Genomic DNA, 19,193 nt, shown 5'->3' on the forward strand with positions numbered 1-19,193 from the left:
GTTCGATGAATATGTTTGAGTAATCCTTATTGTTAGATTTAGGTTTCTCAATAGGTTGATAAATGTATTACTGACAACAACAATTGTTAGGGTGTTTAGAAATATAATTCTTTCATCTAATTATGCTTAAAGCTAAGTTTAGGATTGATCACCCTTTAAATTTAGATCCTAGGATTAATTGAGATCAAGCCATTGCTTTACTCAATACCTGAAAATAACTAGTATGATCTAACTGACTAGATACAGACGAGAGTTGGTCTAGTGAGTTAGAGAATTTAGATCAAACCTGTCCGTAAAGCTCTCTGGAAGAAGTATCGATCGACGCAGTGATAGCCCTGTCGATCGATATTTTGAAAGGTGTATCGATCGATATTCGTAACGAATAATCGATCGAGACTTTCTCGTGATTAACATACGAGAGTTGAAATCCGAGATCCATATTAGATAATCAGATTGATTATATCTAAAGTTTGAATTCAAGAATGATTAACATCAATAAACCCCTAAAAACCCAAATTAAGTTTTACTTATCATACTTGAGAATATACCTGAATCTAGCTATTTCTTCCAACTGTTAACAACCCCAAAACAAATCAGTCGAGCAATACACTTGCTCACCACTCCATTAACTGTTTTAAAACTTATAAACCATTTAATCTAGATTTATTCCAAAACCATAATCTATTGTGTAATCCTAGAGTCTCTGTGGATTCTATTCCTTAGTACTACATCCGAATCTTTTATTTGAGAGAGTAATTCACTCCTTAGGGTAATTTGAGTGATATCATGCGGATGGGTTTGGAAGGATTGTTTTGGAAAGATTCAGCTCATGGGAATGCGAAACTTAAGGAGACGAGAGACTGCATTTCATTCGGAAGTAGAAGCACTGCAATGGGCATAGAGAGCATGCTACAAAATTCGCCATGTCAGAGCTTTGGGACATATTTCATTTCAAGGATCTGATCGCGATGATAAATGGACCTCAAGTTTGGCCAAGTTTTGCAACGGAATTGGAGACCATAAAAACGTTGCAAATATGCTTTCCATACTTCAAGGTTTCTCATATTCCAAAGGCACAAAATGAAATTTGAGACTCTTTAGCTAAGACTGCGAGATCTTTTCATAGAAATGTTTTTTATATTGATTGTTCTATTCCAGTATGGTTACCCAGACCACCTCAAGTTTGAGTAATATAATTGTTGTCAAAAAAAAACATTAGCCAGAAGGGAAGGAAGATCTTTACAATCCCAACAATGCTTGTTCATTTCATTCACTCAACACAAGAGAAATATTGAGGAAAGAAAGCGGAAAATAAATACTCTACAGAACCAATTTTATGAAAGAAGACATAATAATTAGTTTTCATTTATCATACCACCAAAGAAAACACAAAATCACAGCACCAAAAACCGGACTGAATGTGATAAATAGACAAACCATAAACTCAGGTGCCATTAAATACCCATCGACACATTTCAGTTTATACCCAAGATCGATAAATCCAGTGTACTCCACCCCACTATTGCTCCATATGATTTGATAAACGAGTAAACAGAGTGTGGAGGCGGAAACAAACCTGGAAGATAGAGAAAGGATGTAAGATGGGAGAGTCGTGACATGGTCGTAGAAGAGGCCATTTTACACGTTGGAGATAAAACGAATTGCATAAACCAATAAATAAACACTTGTAAACGAAAGGTGCATCACCAACATGCACAAAAAGGGGCGTACCACAAACAAGTAAAAAGCCACGGAAAAATCATGGTTTAGCCATGTTTTAGTTAATTGTCGGGCTAAACCATGGCTAAAATAGCCACTATCCGGCAAGGGGATGAAACGTGACTAAATTAGCTACGCTTTAACCACACAAAAACCGTGGCTATATATCTAACCACAATTTTGCCACGTTTAGTTTCGTAATTTCATTTTTAGCTACTACTTAGCCATGTTATTTTAGTTGCTATCTTGTTAACTACAGTTTTAGCCATGCTTTTGCCACATTTTTTCAGTGAATCTATATTATTAAAACTGAAGTACATTTTGGTGCTGTTTGAAAACAGGGATAGAAGTATAAATGAGAATTGTTTGGAAACATGAATAATAATATAAAAAAGAAGTATAGTGTGTTTTTAGTAATTTCGTTAATATAATTACATTAATTGTTTTCTCTATTTCACTCATTTTAACAATTTCATTAATTATATTACTTTAACAGTACATCATATCATTAATTATATTACCATAATAATAATAGTGAAGATTTTTTTTTATTAGTTAATCAATATTAACTGTGTGTCAATTATAAAATCAAAAATGTAAAATAACTGGGTTTTACTTATTGTTAAATGTTCGGTTTAGTTTGTTTTACTAAAACCTTTTTTTTTTATTTTAGTTTCAATCGGTGGAAAATTACGTAGCCAAAAAACATAATTCAAATACATGTTTTATGAATAAAATAATAACTTAAATTAAAATAATAAAAATGTATTACATTTATTGTCACTTAATTTTTCACTTCATTTTACTATTCTGTTTCACTTAATTTAGCTAAATACATAGAAATATTCTTTTTATTAGTTTATCAAATCAGTTAGGCATGGACATTGACTATCCATTTAGGTATGAGTTATTCTTTTCGGGTATCGTTTTTTCTGTTTTGAAATTAAGTCCCGCTTGAATATTACAAATTTATGTGTGGGTTTTGATTTGGGTCTTTCTGAGTTTGGATGAGTTCAGTTCTGATGTAGGGTCGAACCAAGGACCTATGGAAGTCGGGGCTACCCCGTCCCCATGGGCAACAGGAACCTAAAAATATCTAAATAACAAATGTATCTGAAACAGGTTCGAATATTTGTACCAAAATAACTATATTATCCACACTTTAAACTATCTAAACTCTAAACCACCATAAATTGTTTAATTTCAATCCAAAACTCAAAGTTTTAATTTCACATTAATAGTTTTACATTTCATTATAAAGATTAAACTAATAAAACTATAAATGTTAACAAAACTTTAAATTTTAATTAAAAAATCATATATATAATGCCACACTTTTCTCTCCATCTAGCTTATCCACATCAGCACTTTTCTCTCTTTATGGGATCCACAACTTAATATTGTGCCTAGATGCGTAATACGAAGAGTGTGTTTTATTTGTTGGGTCCTTTTATCATTTGCTCAAGAGCCCTTTAGGAAACTAGCTTCACACATTAGGTTAAAATGAAATCCTATGAAGTAACAAGTGGGCCTGAAAACCCAGAATAATAAATACTCAGCTTTTAAGGTTGGAGACGATTATGTCAGAACGAGTCTCCCCTCCGACGATTTACCCTAGCTATCCGAACGCTGCTATCAGTATCTATCCCTCGATGAAGAGCCGTTACACTCTGAACTGCTGCAATCAGTGTCCCCTATCGATTAAACTCTTCATCTCCCCCAAACTCTTCATCTCCTCTATTTACTTTACTATCAAAACGTTTGCTAACAATAAAACACCGGGATCCTATAAATAGGCGATGTTTGAGCTTCGCATCCAACATCTCATACACACTATCTGAGTTTCTCTTTTGCCAAACCCTAGGTCGGTCTATTCAAAAAGTCTGCCTCTGATGCAGTTTCTGCTTAACATGGTGTTGACCACGCAACCTTTGAGTATCTCTGCGTCCGTCCTCTCAGGTGATTGTCGGCTGGCTCCTCCTTTTCTGAGATTCACGAAACATCAAGAAGATTGGTGAGTTCATGGGTATTACCCTCCTATTACTAGACTGATTTCACCCTCACTATATATATGGTTTAATACTATTACCAAGTTTATCATACATCCACCCCAGTCGGTTCAGAAACTTGTCTGTCTAATCCTATATATCTAATACTATAAAAAAGAGTGTAACTCTCTTCTCCTCTTGCCACGTAAGATAATACTGTCACCAGAGGTTGACACGTGTCTCTCTTCCTTGAAACTTTGCGTTTCATTTAAACAGTGTGTATTTCGATTGGGCTTTAGTTTTTATGGGCTTCATGTTTACTTCATACTTCAGTTAGAATAAATCCCGTGTTCTTTTTTCTGATCAAAAAAAAAAATCCCGTGTTCTTTTTCTTTGCCTCTGCAGGACCGATGTCGATTAAGTTTTCTAAATCGCTCTTCCATCTTCTTCCTTAGAGTAGGAAACGTTACCAGTTACCGAATTATCATCTTAAACTCTCCATTACTTTCTCACACACGATCTATATTCAATGTGATTTCTTGATCAGGCGGTGGAGATTCATCTATAGAAAGATCCGAGAATCAAGGTCCGAAAATGGGCAAATACATGAAAAAATCAAGATTACCAACAACGATACGGAGCCCACCGAGCCAACTTCCCTGGGAGTTTGCACTAGGGCCGCTAAAACCCTAGCTCTGAAGCGGCTCAATTCCTCCACCTCTGATTCTGCTGTAGCCGGAGACTCTTCTTGCTACCTTCAGCTCCGCAGCCGCCGCCTCAAGAAACCCCCGGCGCTGACGGAGCCGAAACAGCCGTTGATGAGAATTAAGGAGCATGGCTCGAAGGTTTGGGTTAGCTCCGGTTCGGGTTCAGTTCATGTAGCTCAGAGCTGTAATGGAGATGATTGGTTTGGAAAGTCTGAAGCTTTTTGTGGAGAAGACAGTCCTGATTTTGAATCGAGACAAAGGTTCGTGATTTTGTGCCCTAGCTTTTCATCTTCTTACCAATTCGATGAAACCCACTTAGTTTTTTTGTTTGTCTTATTTAAATATGTTAGTTTGAGTTTGAATCAAGACCCCAGCTTGTGGTTTGTGTCGTAGATTCTTTTGCCCAAATTGTGAAGAGCGTTAGGCTTCTCTGAAACTTTCGTTGTTTGCTCAAATCATGTTTTTTCTTTCTCATGTTTTCCTGATTGCACTACAAGAAAACAGCGGTATTCTGACGGACATTCCGACGGAAAATGAAATCCTCGGAATATCCCGAGGAATTTCCGAGGATATTCCGAGAAAACACAAAATTTGATTTCCTCGGAATATACCGACGGAATTCCGAGGAAATATCAATCCGTCGGAATATTCTTATGGAATACCGAGGAAAAATGTATTCCTCGGAAAAAACCGATGAATTCCGAGGAAATATTATAGCCGTTAGAGAGCCGTTGGGGGATTTTAAAAATTCCGAGGAAATTCCGACGAACTAGCCGTTGGCGTTGGAATTCTGTCGAAATTCCGTCGGAATTTCCTCGATCTGTCGGCAGGATTTCAACTATAAATACAAGCACCCCTCTTCCTCTTCATTCACTCCATATCTTCATCCTCCCTCTTACTCTCTTTACACACTAATTTGATTCATAAAAAACATGTCTTCTTCAAATTATTTTCGTTCTTGGATCGATCGACCTCATTTGGATCCGAACACGAGATTGCTTACGGAGGAATACCAACGAGGTATAACCGAATTCATGGGGTTAGTTCACCGACAACCGGAAGCAAAAACAGGTATGTTAAGATGTCCTTGCTCTAATTGTAAAAATAGAAAGGTTATTAAAGAGTGGGATGTTTGGACTCATCTATATTTGAGTGGGTTTACACGAAGTTACAAAATTTGGTATCATCATGGGGAAACTGATTATGAACATGGTAGTACTAGCGAACCTCATCCAGCGGTTAGATTAGAAGAACCAATTAGAATGAATGTAGATTATGGTGTAGGTACTGAGCAGATGGTAAATGATCATTTTAGAGGGGAAGATTTACCCAATGCACAAGCTAAGAGATTTTATGATATGTTGGATGCTGGAAAGCAACCATTGTACGAAGGTTGCAGAGATGGTCATTCAGCTTTATCATCTGCTACAAGATTGATGGGTATTAAAACAGATTATAATTTGGCTGAAGACTGTGTGGATGCGATTGCTGATTTTGTAAAAGGTATTCTACCCGAGGATAATGTGGCTCCTTGTTCATACTACGAGGTTCAAAAACTCGTAGCTGGTCTTGGTTTATCGTATCAGGTAATAGATGTATGCAGCGACAACTGCATGATTTATTGGAGAGCGGATGAACAGCGGGTTACATGCAAATTTTGTGGGAAGCCTCGTTATAAAGATACGAGTGGAAGAGTTCCAGTGCCATATAAAAGGATGTGGTATTTGCCTTTGACGGAAAGGTTGCAGAGGTTGTATCTGTCTGAACGCACAGCGCAACCAATGAGATGGCATGCGGAGTACTCAACAGATGGTGAGATCAGACATCCTTCAGATGCAAAAGCGTGGAAGCATTTCCAATCAAAGTATCCCGACTTAGTGTATGAGAAAAGAAATGTCTACCTTGGATTATGTACTGATGGTTTCAGCCCGTTTGGCAAGAGTGGAAGACAATATTCTCTATGGCCAGTCATTCTTACACCATACAACTTACCCCCAAACTTGTGGTTGCGATGTGAGTTTTTGTTTATCTCGATTTTCGTTCCCGGACCAGAGCATCCTAAGAGATCACTTGATGTGTTTCTTCAGCCACTAATATATGAGTTGCAACAACTATGGACTCAAGGTGCTGAAACATACGATGTTTCGTGTAAAGAAAACTTTCAAATGCGGGCAGTACTAATGTGAACAATAAGTGATTTTCCAGCATATGGTATGTTATCTGGATGGACAACGCATGGAAGGCTATCATGTCCATATTGTAAAGATAATACTGATGCTTTCCAACTAAAACACGGAAGGAAAACGTGTTGGTTTGACTGTCACAGAAGATTCCTACCACCTGATCATCCATATCGTAGGAGTAGGAATTTGTTTACGAAGAACAAGAGGGTGTTTGACAGTCCACCTCCGGAAATTTGTGGGAAAGAATTGAAGACACAACTAAGAGATTTTGGTGCAGAAAGGACGCCAGACGTCGGTGGACATGAGCGTTTTCCGGTAGATGCTGTTGGAGACCTACATAACTGGCACAAAAAAAATATTTTTTGGGATCTGCCATACTGGGAGGATCATCTGCTAAGGCATAATTTAGATGTCATGCATATTGAGAAGAACTTTTTTGACAATCTCATGAACACGATCCTTAATGTTCAAGGTAAAACAAAGGATAATTTGAAGTCAAGACTGGATTTAGTCGATATATGTGCTCGTTCAGAACTTCATATTGATGAGAATGGTAGGGCTCCTTTTCCCATATACCGACTTGATGCAGAGGGAAAAGATGCGTTCTTTGATTGGATTTCAAACGATGTGGAATTTTCTGACGGTTACGCATCTAATTTGCGTAACTGTATCGACAGAAAGGAAGGAAAGTTTATTGGCTTGAAAATCCACGATTGCCATGTAATGATGCAGCGCCTTCTTCCGTTTGCCTTCAAGGAACTATTACCACGAAATGTTCATGAAGCAATTGCAGAGATAAGTGGTTTCTTCCGCGATTTATGCACGAGATCAGTGACTCTTGAAGGTATTGAAAATTTGAAGACTAACATAGCCGTGATTCAGTGCAACCTTGAGAAGATATTTCCTCCCTCATTTTTTGATGTTATGGAGCATCTTGTTATTCACCTGGCAAGAGAATTGGAACTTAGTGGTCCTGCGCAATATAGATGGATGTATCTGTATGAGCGGTATATGTTCCATTTGAAGAAGATGGTGAAAAATTTAAGTAGGGTGGAAGGTTCTATAGTCACACAGATGATCAATGAAGAAACTTCAAACTTTGCCGAGTACTACTTTCCAGCAGAAGTTCAGACCAAAAACAGAAGACCTGCTCGGCATGATGATAGAGACGAACGGGCAACATATCATGTTACGGTTCCAGACATTTTCACAGACGTTGGACGACTTAGCGGAAAACCAAAGGACCGTCGACTTACTGAGAAGGAGCACAGTAATTTTTAAACATATTTGCTCACCAACTGCGAAGATGTTCTTCAATATGAGAGGTAAATAAATTAGCTTACAATTTTTTATTTTAACAAGTTGAAATTTAAATCTTAATTAATTACATTATTGTCATCATATGTACATGATTTTCATGGCAGAAAAACGGTTCGAATATAGATACGCCACAGAGGACGAACTAGAAGAAATGAAGCAGAGAGAATTTGTTGGATGAATGTTTACTTATGTGAGTGCTTTAAACAAATTAAAATATTATTTATCACATATTTATACTAATTCACATTTATTGATATAACATATATATGTGCTATTAATAGGTGTCTGCTGGTTTGGCCAGAGGTGAAACATTTGACGATTGGATACGCGAGATGGTCGTTGGACCAAACTTTGTTGTGAAGTCATATCCGAGATTTTGTACTCGAGGATATGCATTCACAACTCAGAAGAGGAGACGTTCGAGTACGACTTATGATGTTGGCGTTTGTTCTGCATCAGGAGATGATGTATACTACAGACACATACATGAGATTTTGGAAATCAAGTATTTGGGCATGGTTGGATTGCGTTGTACTGTTTTCTATTGTGATTGGCACGACAACACTCTAGATCGAGGTGTGAGAACAGATGCATTTGGTGTTATATCAGTAAATTCGAGGCGAAAGCTGCAATATTATGATCCTTTTATTCTTGCTTATCAGGCCGATCAGGTAATTAAATGTTAATTATTCAGAATGATTCATCATCATGTGTATTAATTTATAATTTTACTAATAATTTTTTAAATGTTACAGGTTTGTTATATCAAGTACCCCCGGGTAAGGAACAGAGATGATCCATGGGTTACTGTTACAAGACTCAACCCGAGAGGCTGAGTTCAGGGAAGTTCTGAGCCTGAAGACCCACTACAACCAAGCACATCCGGCAACTTAAGTGCAGCAGAAGATTTAGCTGGAGTTGGCCTTGTAGTCGATTTAACCGACTTCGGAGAGGAAGCCGTCGTTCACGTAGAGGATGAATCAGTGATTGGAGAGTTTCACCAAAATCCAGATTCAGATTCATCTGGTGATGATGACTCGGAAACAGACTAGCATCGACTTTTTTTTTTTAATAGAAATACCGAGGAAATTCCGAGGGAAGATAGGTTTTGCTCTGAATTTCCTCGGAATAGACCTTGTCGATTTAGGGATTTGATTATAGAGTCTTTTTCCTCGGAATTTCCTCGGAATATTCCGACGGAATTCCGAGGAAGATAAGGGTTTCCTCGGAATTCCCTCGGAATATTCCGAGGAAATTCCGAGGAACTAGGGTTTTTAACCGAAAACAACGTTTTGCGGATTGAATAACACGTATATAACCTTCATTAAGTGTCTTAACCAGATTATGAAGCCAAACTTTGGTGTTTTACCCAATAACAAACACTTTTACGATTGCATGAACGAAAACCACACAACATAAGAGAAACACTTATACACTTTAATAAACAGTAAAAGGAATACTTACAATTATTTTTGAAATTTTGTTATTTCATGGTTTATGATCATCTATACAAAGAATCCTCAATGGTATGCATTACAATTGTATAAGAAATGAAATACGGCAAAAAAAAAAATGAAATATGGCAAAAAAAATCGATGTTTTGAAACCCCAAACCCTTTTTCCTCGGAATATTCCGACGGAATTCCGAGGAAGATAAGGGTTTCCTCGGAATTCCCTCGGAATATTCCGAGGAAATTCTGAGGAACTAGGGGTTTTTAACCGGGTAAACCAAGCCGCCAAATATTTCGCGAAAATTGAATTAATGATTTCCGAGGAAATTCCGACGGAAATATCTAATTATTCCGAGGAAATTCCGACGGAAATTTTCCGTCGGACGCCTCATTTTATTAGGTCGAACCAGATCTTCTTCCCCATTTCTCTCTTCCTCTCCGCCGAAGCTCTCCTTCTTTCTTGCGATTTCCGCCGACCTCTCTCTTCTCTCTCGCGATTTCCGCCCTAATCCTCCTCAATTTCAGTCACTGATCATGTATGAACCCTATCCCACTCTCTTAGGTTAGATTTGTTAGGTTTTTAAGTAGATTTGATGATTTTGGAATGATATTTATAGATTTTTGTTAGGGTGAATGGTAGGATTGTGTAAAATCGAGTTTGATTATGGTATTCACTTGATTTGGAATTTTTTTTTTAGTTTTTATTAATTTTGTGGTTATAAAAATCTAATTGATAATTATACATATAATATGAAAACGTTTTTTTTATATAAAATCTATTTTTTGCATTATAAAATCATTTATATATTTAATAAACATTTTTAATATCTATAAAACTTTTTTGTGATTAAAAACTATTATTTGGGATTTTAAAAAAAAAATAAAATATATATATATATATATATATATAAAATAAATTTCTATATTTATTAAACATTTTTAATATTATTAAAACTATTTTTTGTAATTATTAAACTATTTTTTTATTTATTAAAACTATTTTTTGTAATTATTAAACTATTTTTTATTTATTAAAACTATTTTTTGTAATTATTAAACTATTTATATTTTTGTGATTAAAAACTATTTTTTAAATATGTTTTTTTATTTATTAAAATTATTAGAACTAATTTTTAAATATGTTTTTTTTAATTTACAGGTCTAATGATGATCAGACCCGGCCTCGACAACGTCGTGGTCGTGGTGGTACGGGGAGCCAGTCTCGGGATTCCAGCCAGATTCAGGATTCTGCTTCGCCCCACAGCTCCTACCATACATCTCCCTCTCCATTTCCCGCTCCTGCTGCTCTCGCTCCCGCTGCTGCACACGCTCCTGCTCCTCCGGGTCCTCCGGGAGTGATGAGTGTTGCGGAGTTGGTTCGACAGCCCGGTCGTGACCATCTTCCCTATCTCACTCCGTATCCACATGGACGGGGTCAAACATGGTAATTAAACGTATTTTTTTTCATTAAAATTTGATTCATTATTAATAATTTGTTCTTTTTATTAGGTTCAACCGATCCGGGAACGAGATCAGCGCATGGATCAACCGTATGATGTACTCGGCCCTCGACAAGGGACATCCGACTTTCACTGACTTCCCTACCGACAAGCAGCATCTGTGGTTTCGTCAGTTTGTGGTAAGTATTCTAATTTTTTACTTGTATTTTTAATCTTTAGTATAAATTTTCTACTAATGGTGTTTTTTTTCCAGCAAGAATTCAACTGGAACTCCGATGATACGCTCTTTATCTATCACCACTTCGTCCATAAAGTTATGGACAACTATGGAAAGCAGATCCACGAGTGGAAGAAGAAGTGGGAAATCAACAAGGTTGTTTTTAATTTATTGAACTATTTTTTTAATTTATTAAACTATTTTCTTTTTTTTTTATTAAAAGGTCCCAAAGTCGATGAACAACACGGTCTGGACGGAGTTGTGTGTGCATTGGGATAAGGAAGAGACGAAAGAAACTTCTTCCACCAACTCCACCAACCGCAGGAGCGACCGTAAAGGGAATGACGTCTTCAAGCATAACTTGGGTGCTCAATCTATTGCCACTCTGGGGGATCGCATGGTAAGTTCAGCCGCTTTTTCTTCAATTATTTAAGTTTTGAAATTTTATTTTTTTGTGCATTTCTTCTAATTTCTAATGTTTGTTTAATTTATGTTTTTTTCAAGACGGAAGAAAATGATGGCGAGCCGGTTGATGATCTCGCCCTAATGAAGAGGGCGTATACCAACAAGAAGACCGGCCAGATTGATGATGGTCTTGTGAGAGAAGTGGTCACCCTGGTCCAAATTCAGGTGCAAGACGAAGTGTCTCAGCTTCAAACCGAGGATGACGATTTGATGGCTTCGACCAACTTGTCCCGGTTTCGAATCAACGAAATCGTTGAATCGGTAAGTTCTTTTTTTAAAGTTCAATTCATTTATTTCTTGATTTTTATTTTATCATCTTTTTATATTATTTAAATTTGGCTATTTTCTATTTCAGTTGGTTCCAAAGAAGAAGGGACGTTTGGTCGGTTTGGGTCGTCGCCCCCGATCGGTTCCTCCTTCTTCTGCACCACCGCCCTTTGTTGATCCAGAAGTACTTACGGCTCAGTTGAATGACAAGGATGATCGCATATCTTTGTTGGAGACCCAGATGGCGGCTCAACAGGCGGGCTATGAGGCATAGAAGAGGCTGAACCAGCAAATGATGGAGATGATGCAGAGGATGTACTCGAACGAGGTGTTCCCGAACGTGCAAGACCCGTAGTTTTTTTTTTTTTCAAAAACTCGGAATGTTTTATTTTTATTTGTACAACTTTGAATATTATCTGTTTTCAATTTTAATTTTAATTTTATATTTTCAAATTTAAATTTCAAAAATTTTATTTTTTTAAAAAAAATTATTTTTTTGGAAATTCCGAGGAAATGAACCCTCGGAAATTTCCGACGAACAGTTCCTCGGAATAAGTCGTCGGAATATACCGAGGGACTCCTTCCTCGGAATTTTCCGAGGGCTCCGTTCCTCGGAAATTCCCGATGAAAATTCCGAGGATTGGACCATCGGAAAGTCCATCGAAACATACTGAGGGACTCCTTCCTCGAAATTTTCCGAGAGCTCCATTCCTCGGAAATTCCCGATGAAAATTCCGAGGAACATTTCGTCGGAACTTCCGAGGATTGGACCATCGGAAAGTCCATCGAAATATCCCGAGGAAGTTCTCCCTCGGTATATTTCGAGGACCTTTCCGACGAACTGGTGGTCCTCGGAGTTTCCTCGGAAATTCATTTCCTCGGAATTCCGTCGGAAATTTCCGAGGGATTTCCGAGGAAAATGAATTTCCGAGGAGTTATTTCCAAGGACTTGTTTCGTCGGTATGTCGTCGGAATAACGTTATTCTGACGATATACCGACAATTTTTTTCCCTCGGTATGTCGCTGTTTTCTTGTAGTGTTGGTTTCATTTTATATTCGACTTTACTCTCTTCTGGTATACTGCTGTGTTATTACTGCTCACTCTCGGACTATTTGTGGTGTTAGATTAGACATTTCAGAGTTATTGTTGTATGTCTCATGTGTACCACATTGCAGAGGTTATCAATGTGTATCATATTTAATATCTAAGTTGGTGAAAGTATGACCCTTTTTGTGAATATAAGTTTTGAGTCCTCTCCTTGATGAGCTAATGACATTGGAAGTGGTATGCATTAGGGTTTAGAGATAGAGATTCACCGTAATTTTTTCAACATATGTTTTTTGTTTTTAACTAAAGTGGTTGTTGTATGAATGTCAGTAGCTTTTAATATGTAAGATCATATGAAGACTTTCTTCGTAAGTGTAGTGCAAGTACTGTGGTGTGGCATCACGTTCATGGGACCTAGCTAAGCTGTTGAGAAGAACTGCGAGCTACCTGATGGGCAAGTGATGACAATTGGTTCTGAGCGGTTTCGTTGTCCTGAGGACCAAGGTTATTTACCAGCCATCTATGATTCGTATGGAGAATACTGGCATCCATGAAACAAATTATAACTCCTTAATGAAATGTAATGTAGACATCAGAAAGGATGTGTACGGTATAACATCGTGATCAGTGGTGGAAGCACATTTTCTCTGAGATTGCTAACAATTTGAGCTAAGATATCACGAACCTTTGTCTTCCAATGTGTACCAAGGTTTTTTTTTGTTCTTATGTATTTTGAAATTCTGGTCAAAGACATTTTCAAAGATTTATGTTCTTCTTATTTAGTTCAGCTGCCGTGTGAGTGAATAATAACACATCTTTCTCTCTTTAATTATTATGTAGCATTGTGTTTCAAGTTCTCTTTGTTTTATTTTTTTCTACGTTTGTAAACTTCAATCAATTCAAATGGTGGAACTATAGATACAATACATGATTAAAGAGAAACCAACACATACCATAAAAGCAAAGTTAGAGAATCCAAAAGTCTAATTAACGTTGGAGTTATTAAATCATACAATCAGCCCAAAACAAAAAAACTTACATTACATGTCGACACAACAAAGACAAGAAGACATCTTAGAAGGTATTTTCATGGTTTGGATCAGTGTTCAGGTCGGTCTAATAGCCCCTCTGCCTGCAACCATGTGCTGTTCCAGAAACTCGGTGAGTCTGATATGGTAGAGGTCCATTGATCAGCCAGTTTCTGGTCTTTGGCCGCTGCGTCTCTCCTTCAACCAGCAGATGTCTTTATACTCTCCTTCTATCTTCTCTCTTGCGATCTTCTGCTCTTCCCAGTTAAAATAATCTCAGTTAAAAAGACTACCACGCATGAGTTGAAATGTTAAATTTAATTGCATATTCCTCGACTATATAAATCGAACCCTTTAGCTAAAATAAAAACACAATTCTTCCAAAAAGATTTTTCACATAATGCACGGAGATCAACCCCTATGAAAACTCGAAGCCCTCCCTCAAGACCTCCAAGGTGATATCTTCTCAAGAGTAGCACAGTTATCAAGAACCACCACACGCCATCTAATGCAATCATGCCCATTTCACCGAAGCTGCTAAAGACACACGAGGCTACACGCATATGACAGTCAAATCATTGACCATCCATCCACTTGCTTCTCTAATAAGGTATTGCAATCTCATGACAAAATATTTGTCGCTGGAAACTTAGAAACAGTGCTATTTGTATAACCAAATGAAAAATAATATACTTTATTTTATATATGGTGAATCACTTCTAATTCCTAAAAATAAAACATCATATCTCATCTGTTTTCATGTACTTTAGCAATAACAATTTTTGTGGGTTTCTGTTGGACACAATATATAAATTTTTTACTTCTCTACGTTTACGTTTAACCACTCATTTTTCTCATACATATATATTACGCCAAGAAAATGTATACGCAATATATATTAATAAACTCAAGCTTTTCACTTAAACCCAAACAAATATCCATCATGGAAAAAACCTACACCTTAAAAAAAAACACCAAATTATTACCATACACTCGCTAAAGCAATGATAACAAATACAACACATACATTTCAATAAACCAAGCCACCTCTTTAAATAACTTATGTGAATAGCACAAAGAGTAAACCACCCCGCATGTAGCACATGCATACTACTAGAAACCAAGACCATCCAAGAGAGATGGCGCAGTAAGTTTATAAGCAAGTTTAAGAATCTATATCAAAGAAGATGGTGATTCTGAAAACACAAAATTATCATCGAACTTATCGTTCCATATAAGGAACTTTCACTGAGAATCACAGCAGCTAGGTAACATGCCATTGAAGAAGTTAAGATCGAATCTGAAAGTTTCAAGCTTTACCATTGTAGAAAACTTGTGTAGTAATTGATCGAAACAGAAACTTATTGCTCAGATTCAATTACTAGACTGACGTTAACCTATGAAGTTTCACAGGGATGTGATCCCAAATCCCTAAAGAAGCCCAAGTAAGTAAGAATCTTAAGGGACATTAGTCTTCGCAGTGTAGTGACAAATGATTCTACTGTCAATCTGTCAAACAAAGTGACGTGGCATATAGCAAATCCCTCAAAGACTTTAACCTTTTCTGGTGATTCAAGAACTAATGATTTCCACACAACCTTTTAACCAACCATGTTTTTCAGAATTTATGCTTTCAATAAAAAGATTATAGAACGCCTTTTACCACCGATTTGGATCATGATTTTTTTTAGTAAAAATTTTGAGATAAATGTATTTAATTTCAGTCCCAAATCACAATTCCCTCAATCACTTCAGGGTGTCCTATGTCTTAATTCATGGGTTGATGTGTCATAAGAGGATGTTCAGGTGGCTTAAGACAAAAGATGCCCTTACACATAAAGACTTGGATCACAAATCAGAGTTCTCTTAAATATATATATTTACAATCAGAAATAAGATAAAATATTGAAAATATGTAAAATAATTATTGTATCTTTCAATGGTGAACTATACATATAATATCTAAAAAACAAAACAAATACAGTATATTTATAAGTACAATTTCAAATTTATATAATTTGTACATTATTCATTTATTTATTCACCCGCCTGTAGTACTATCATATTGCAGACCGGTGTGGAGTCACTTGACACCACAAAAACCGGATAATATGTTAGTTTTGTATACTAAACTATAAATATCGTTAGCTCAGTCGGTAAAGTAATGTGTATGCCCCACCCCCTTCCCCAAAAACCAGGGTTGGACACCCCTTCAATGACACTTTTATTAATTTATTCCTGGGTCCTCCCCTGGTACAAAATAATGAAGAGGATGATGCTCAAAGTTTTTTGCCTGCAAAAATTTCGACCGTCCCGAATAAAGGTTTTTTGAGAGGTAATCATGAAATATGTATCCTCCTCTCTGCCGAATTAATGATTCCATTCTGAATCCTTGGGGATCTTAATTTTCTATTTCGGGATGTTATTTGTCAGTGGAAAGGCCGAATTGATTTTTCCTTATGTCTGATTTTCGAAGTAACTTCGAAGATCACAAGTTTGGTAATTCTTCACCTCCTTTTCGAGCTCTACCATCTAAACATATATCTGGCACTCTATAATTAATTGTTATTGGTGAGCGTCTTCTTATGGTCTCAGTACTAAACTTATGCTTACATGTGGAATATTGCTTTCGGGTGATCTCGATACATTTCTGCAGCAGGTATTGATTGTTGTTCAACTCTCTTATTTATTATTATTTTTTTTTTGATAATCCAGGGGTTCCCCGCTTCGCGGGTCATTCCCCTGAGTCCGGTCAGACAGCGGTCCACTTCACCCGGGAGGGCTTTACCTGGGCTGGATCGAACCCAGTACCGCTTTGGTGTCCAGAAGAAGCAGGGTAGTTTCCGCATGGGGGGGAATCGAACCCGGATGGTGGTTGCCACCACAGGCCCGTCCTGCCACTTGGACTACCTCGTCCGTCTCTTATTTATGGTAAGCAACATGTTTTCTGAATTTAATTATTCTGCAGAACTATATAAACTGCCATAAGATTCAGTTAGCAATTTTTGCTGAATTCAAAACAACAAGAGCAAGGTTTTAAAATGAGAAGATAAAGTATTTGTTTTATTTTTCATATAAAAAATATTTGAAACATTTATCATTTCAGTATGTAGCAACTGGTTGCAGACATGCAGAGGAAGACAACTGAGAGGAGAAGGAGCTGAACACTTGAAAGAAGAATGAATGCCACCTCACAAATATCTCTACTGTCCTCTCTTTGTTGAACATGTTTGAGATTGATAATTCTTCTTGGTGGTTTGATCCTTGAGGAGGTCAGAGTCTTGGATTATCTGACGCTGGGTTTGGAGTGTGTGGTGTGCTTTGGTGCTTGGGTTCCAAAGTAGAGATGGTTTGTGTAACACCCGAATTTCTCGAAATAATATAAATGCGAAAAATAACATAATAATAAATACTGAAATAATAATAAACTCCATATAATAATATCGGATTAAATACAATACCGTAAGATCCAAACCGCAAATACCGGTAATAACATAAGTCCGAAATAAACGACAACATAAATCCGAAAATCTAAAATAGAAAATAACATAAACGATAAAAGTCCAAAGGCCTAAAGGTCCGATAGCGATAAAAGCGATAGAAGCCCAAAAGCCCAATAGCACTAGTCTGATAATCACTCATGCTCGTCGGTCTCACCTGAAAAGGGGAAGAGTGAGGGGTGAGCGACAGGGGAATCGCCCAATGAGGTATGGGATGCTACCCCGAAGTCCATGGACCCGGACATAACACTCCGAATAAATATAATTTAATTCTAATACACATCAAACATGGCACCTAACGTACCCAAGCAACAAGCAATGATCCTAGCGAGGCGCGCACTCGCCGCCCACTAACAGGCCAAAAACATAACACAGCTCGAGATAGTGCTCGGACACCGCCCGTAGACGATTTATCGACACTCCCAGGCTACAGCTCAACCGGTCGACTACCCCATACAATCCGGCATATAGAAGTCCGTCTCTGCACCCGGCGGTTGGAATTGTTTTAAACCAACCGGTTTATCCTAATCGAAATCCAATTGATTTTAACCGGCGGTTTAAGCTAACCAACCCTAAATCAATTTAAACCAGTCAAACCAACCGGTTGACCGAGTCACCGAGCTGACTCACCGGGTCGACTCGGCCGAGTTGGCGAGTCGCCGGCGAATCACCGGCAATAGTCACCGGCGGCGACGGCGGAGGGTGGCGGCGGCTTACCGGTAAATCAACGGCGGCGGCGGCGGCGGAGAGGCGGCGGCGGCGGCGGAGAGGCGGCGACGCGGTGGCAGCTTCTCGGCGGCGAACGGAAGGTGGCCGGTCACGGCGGCTTCGGCGAACGGTGGTCGGCGACGGCGGCGAGTGGCCGGAATGCGCGGCGGCTCCAGCGGACTGCGACGGCGCGTGCGTTTCATGCCCGCGCAGAAGCGAAACTTCGGGAGGCTCTAGCGGCTTTGTCCGGGCTCCGATTGCGGCGTGGTTGGTGGCTACGGCTTCGTCTCGATGAGAGGAACATGATGGTGGTCTTGCATGCACGAAATTCCCAACGGTTAAAAAGTTATGATCGATTTACTAAAATGGTCGAAATAAAACTTAAGTGCATGCGTTTTCCGGTTACCTTGAGCTGCGGTTCACGGTGGGGAGGAGGCTGGCACGGTCCGTCGGTTAGGTAGCTCCGGCGACGATCTCAGGCAGCTCAAATTCTGCAAAAATTCTTCATTCTCTTAATTCTTTCTCTACTCTTTCTTCTTCTTTCTATTTTTTTTTGATGTTTCTGACAAAACAAGGTGGGGATGATGGGTATTTAAAGAAAAATACCTTGGGCCTCTTGAAATGACTTTGGACCTCGTTGAATGTCAGATGGGCCTGGGTTTGGGTCATGACAGTTTGATTGCCCAAAAAGAAATCAACCGAAACACCATTTCACAACCCGTTTATAATCTGGTTTAGTCCCATGTAAGCTCATATGTTCTGTATGTAAACTTGTAGATAACATAAATAAAGAATCTCTTTTTTTTTCTCTGCTGTTTTTGTTTCTCATCATTCCTTGGTTTAAGCAGTGACAACAGTTCCAGGACCGGCTTAACATTGTTATGGATCTAGGGCAAAAAAATTTTTTTTTAGCTTTCTAAGATTTATATTCAGATAATGTTTAAAATATTTTTAAAATTTAATCAGTAATATTTTTGTATATTTTGTGATGAAAATAAAACTATATGCATATCAAATATTTTTGGGCCCTTTTCAATTTTATTTATTATATTTATAATTTTTTTATATAAAAATATAGATTTTTTTAAAAAATTGGACCCTTTAACTATTAATATACGGGGGACATGGGCTT

General features: G+C 37.8%; 1 protein-coding gene and 1 long non-coding RNA gene across 4 annotated transcripts; both read left to right on the forward strand.

The window, feature by feature from the left end:
• Positions 1–2,635: 2,635 nt before the first annotated feature.
• On the forward strand, positions 2,636–4,963 carry LOC106436379 (cyclin-dependent kinase inhibitor 3-like). Its single transcript, XM_022711089.2, has 2 exons — positions 2,636–3,733; positions 4,255–4,963. Exons 1-2 carry the CDS (start codon positions 3,612–3,614, stop codon positions 4,805–4,807), a joined length of 675 nt encoding a protein of 224 aa, XP_022566810.1. The 5' UTR covers positions 2,636–3,611; the 3' UTR covers positions 4,808–4,963.
• Positions 4,964–12,327: 7,364 nt separating this feature from the next.
• LOC106443966 lies at positions 12,328–18,869 on the forward strand. Of its 3 annotated transcripts, none has more exons than XR_007327754.1 (4): positions 12,328–16,188; positions 16,287–16,424; positions 16,569–16,784; positions 16,960–18,869. It is a non-coding gene; the product is annotated as an uncharacterized LOC106443966 (long non-coding RNA). The 3 variants fall into 3 exon arrangements; XR_001288130.3 differs by having other exon boundaries at positions 12,343–16,188; positions 16,287–16,352; XR_002661518.2 differs by having other exon boundaries at positions 12,343–16,424.
• Positions 18,870–19,193: the final 324 nt, after the last annotated feature.

This window comes from Brassica napus, chromosome C8, assembly GCF_020379485.1.
Source record: "Brassica napus cultivar Da-Ae chromosome C8, Da-Ae, whole genome shotgun sequence".
Taxonomy (NCBI): Eukaryota; Viridiplantae; Streptophyta; class Magnoliopsida; order Brassicales; family Brassicaceae; genus Brassica; species Brassica napus.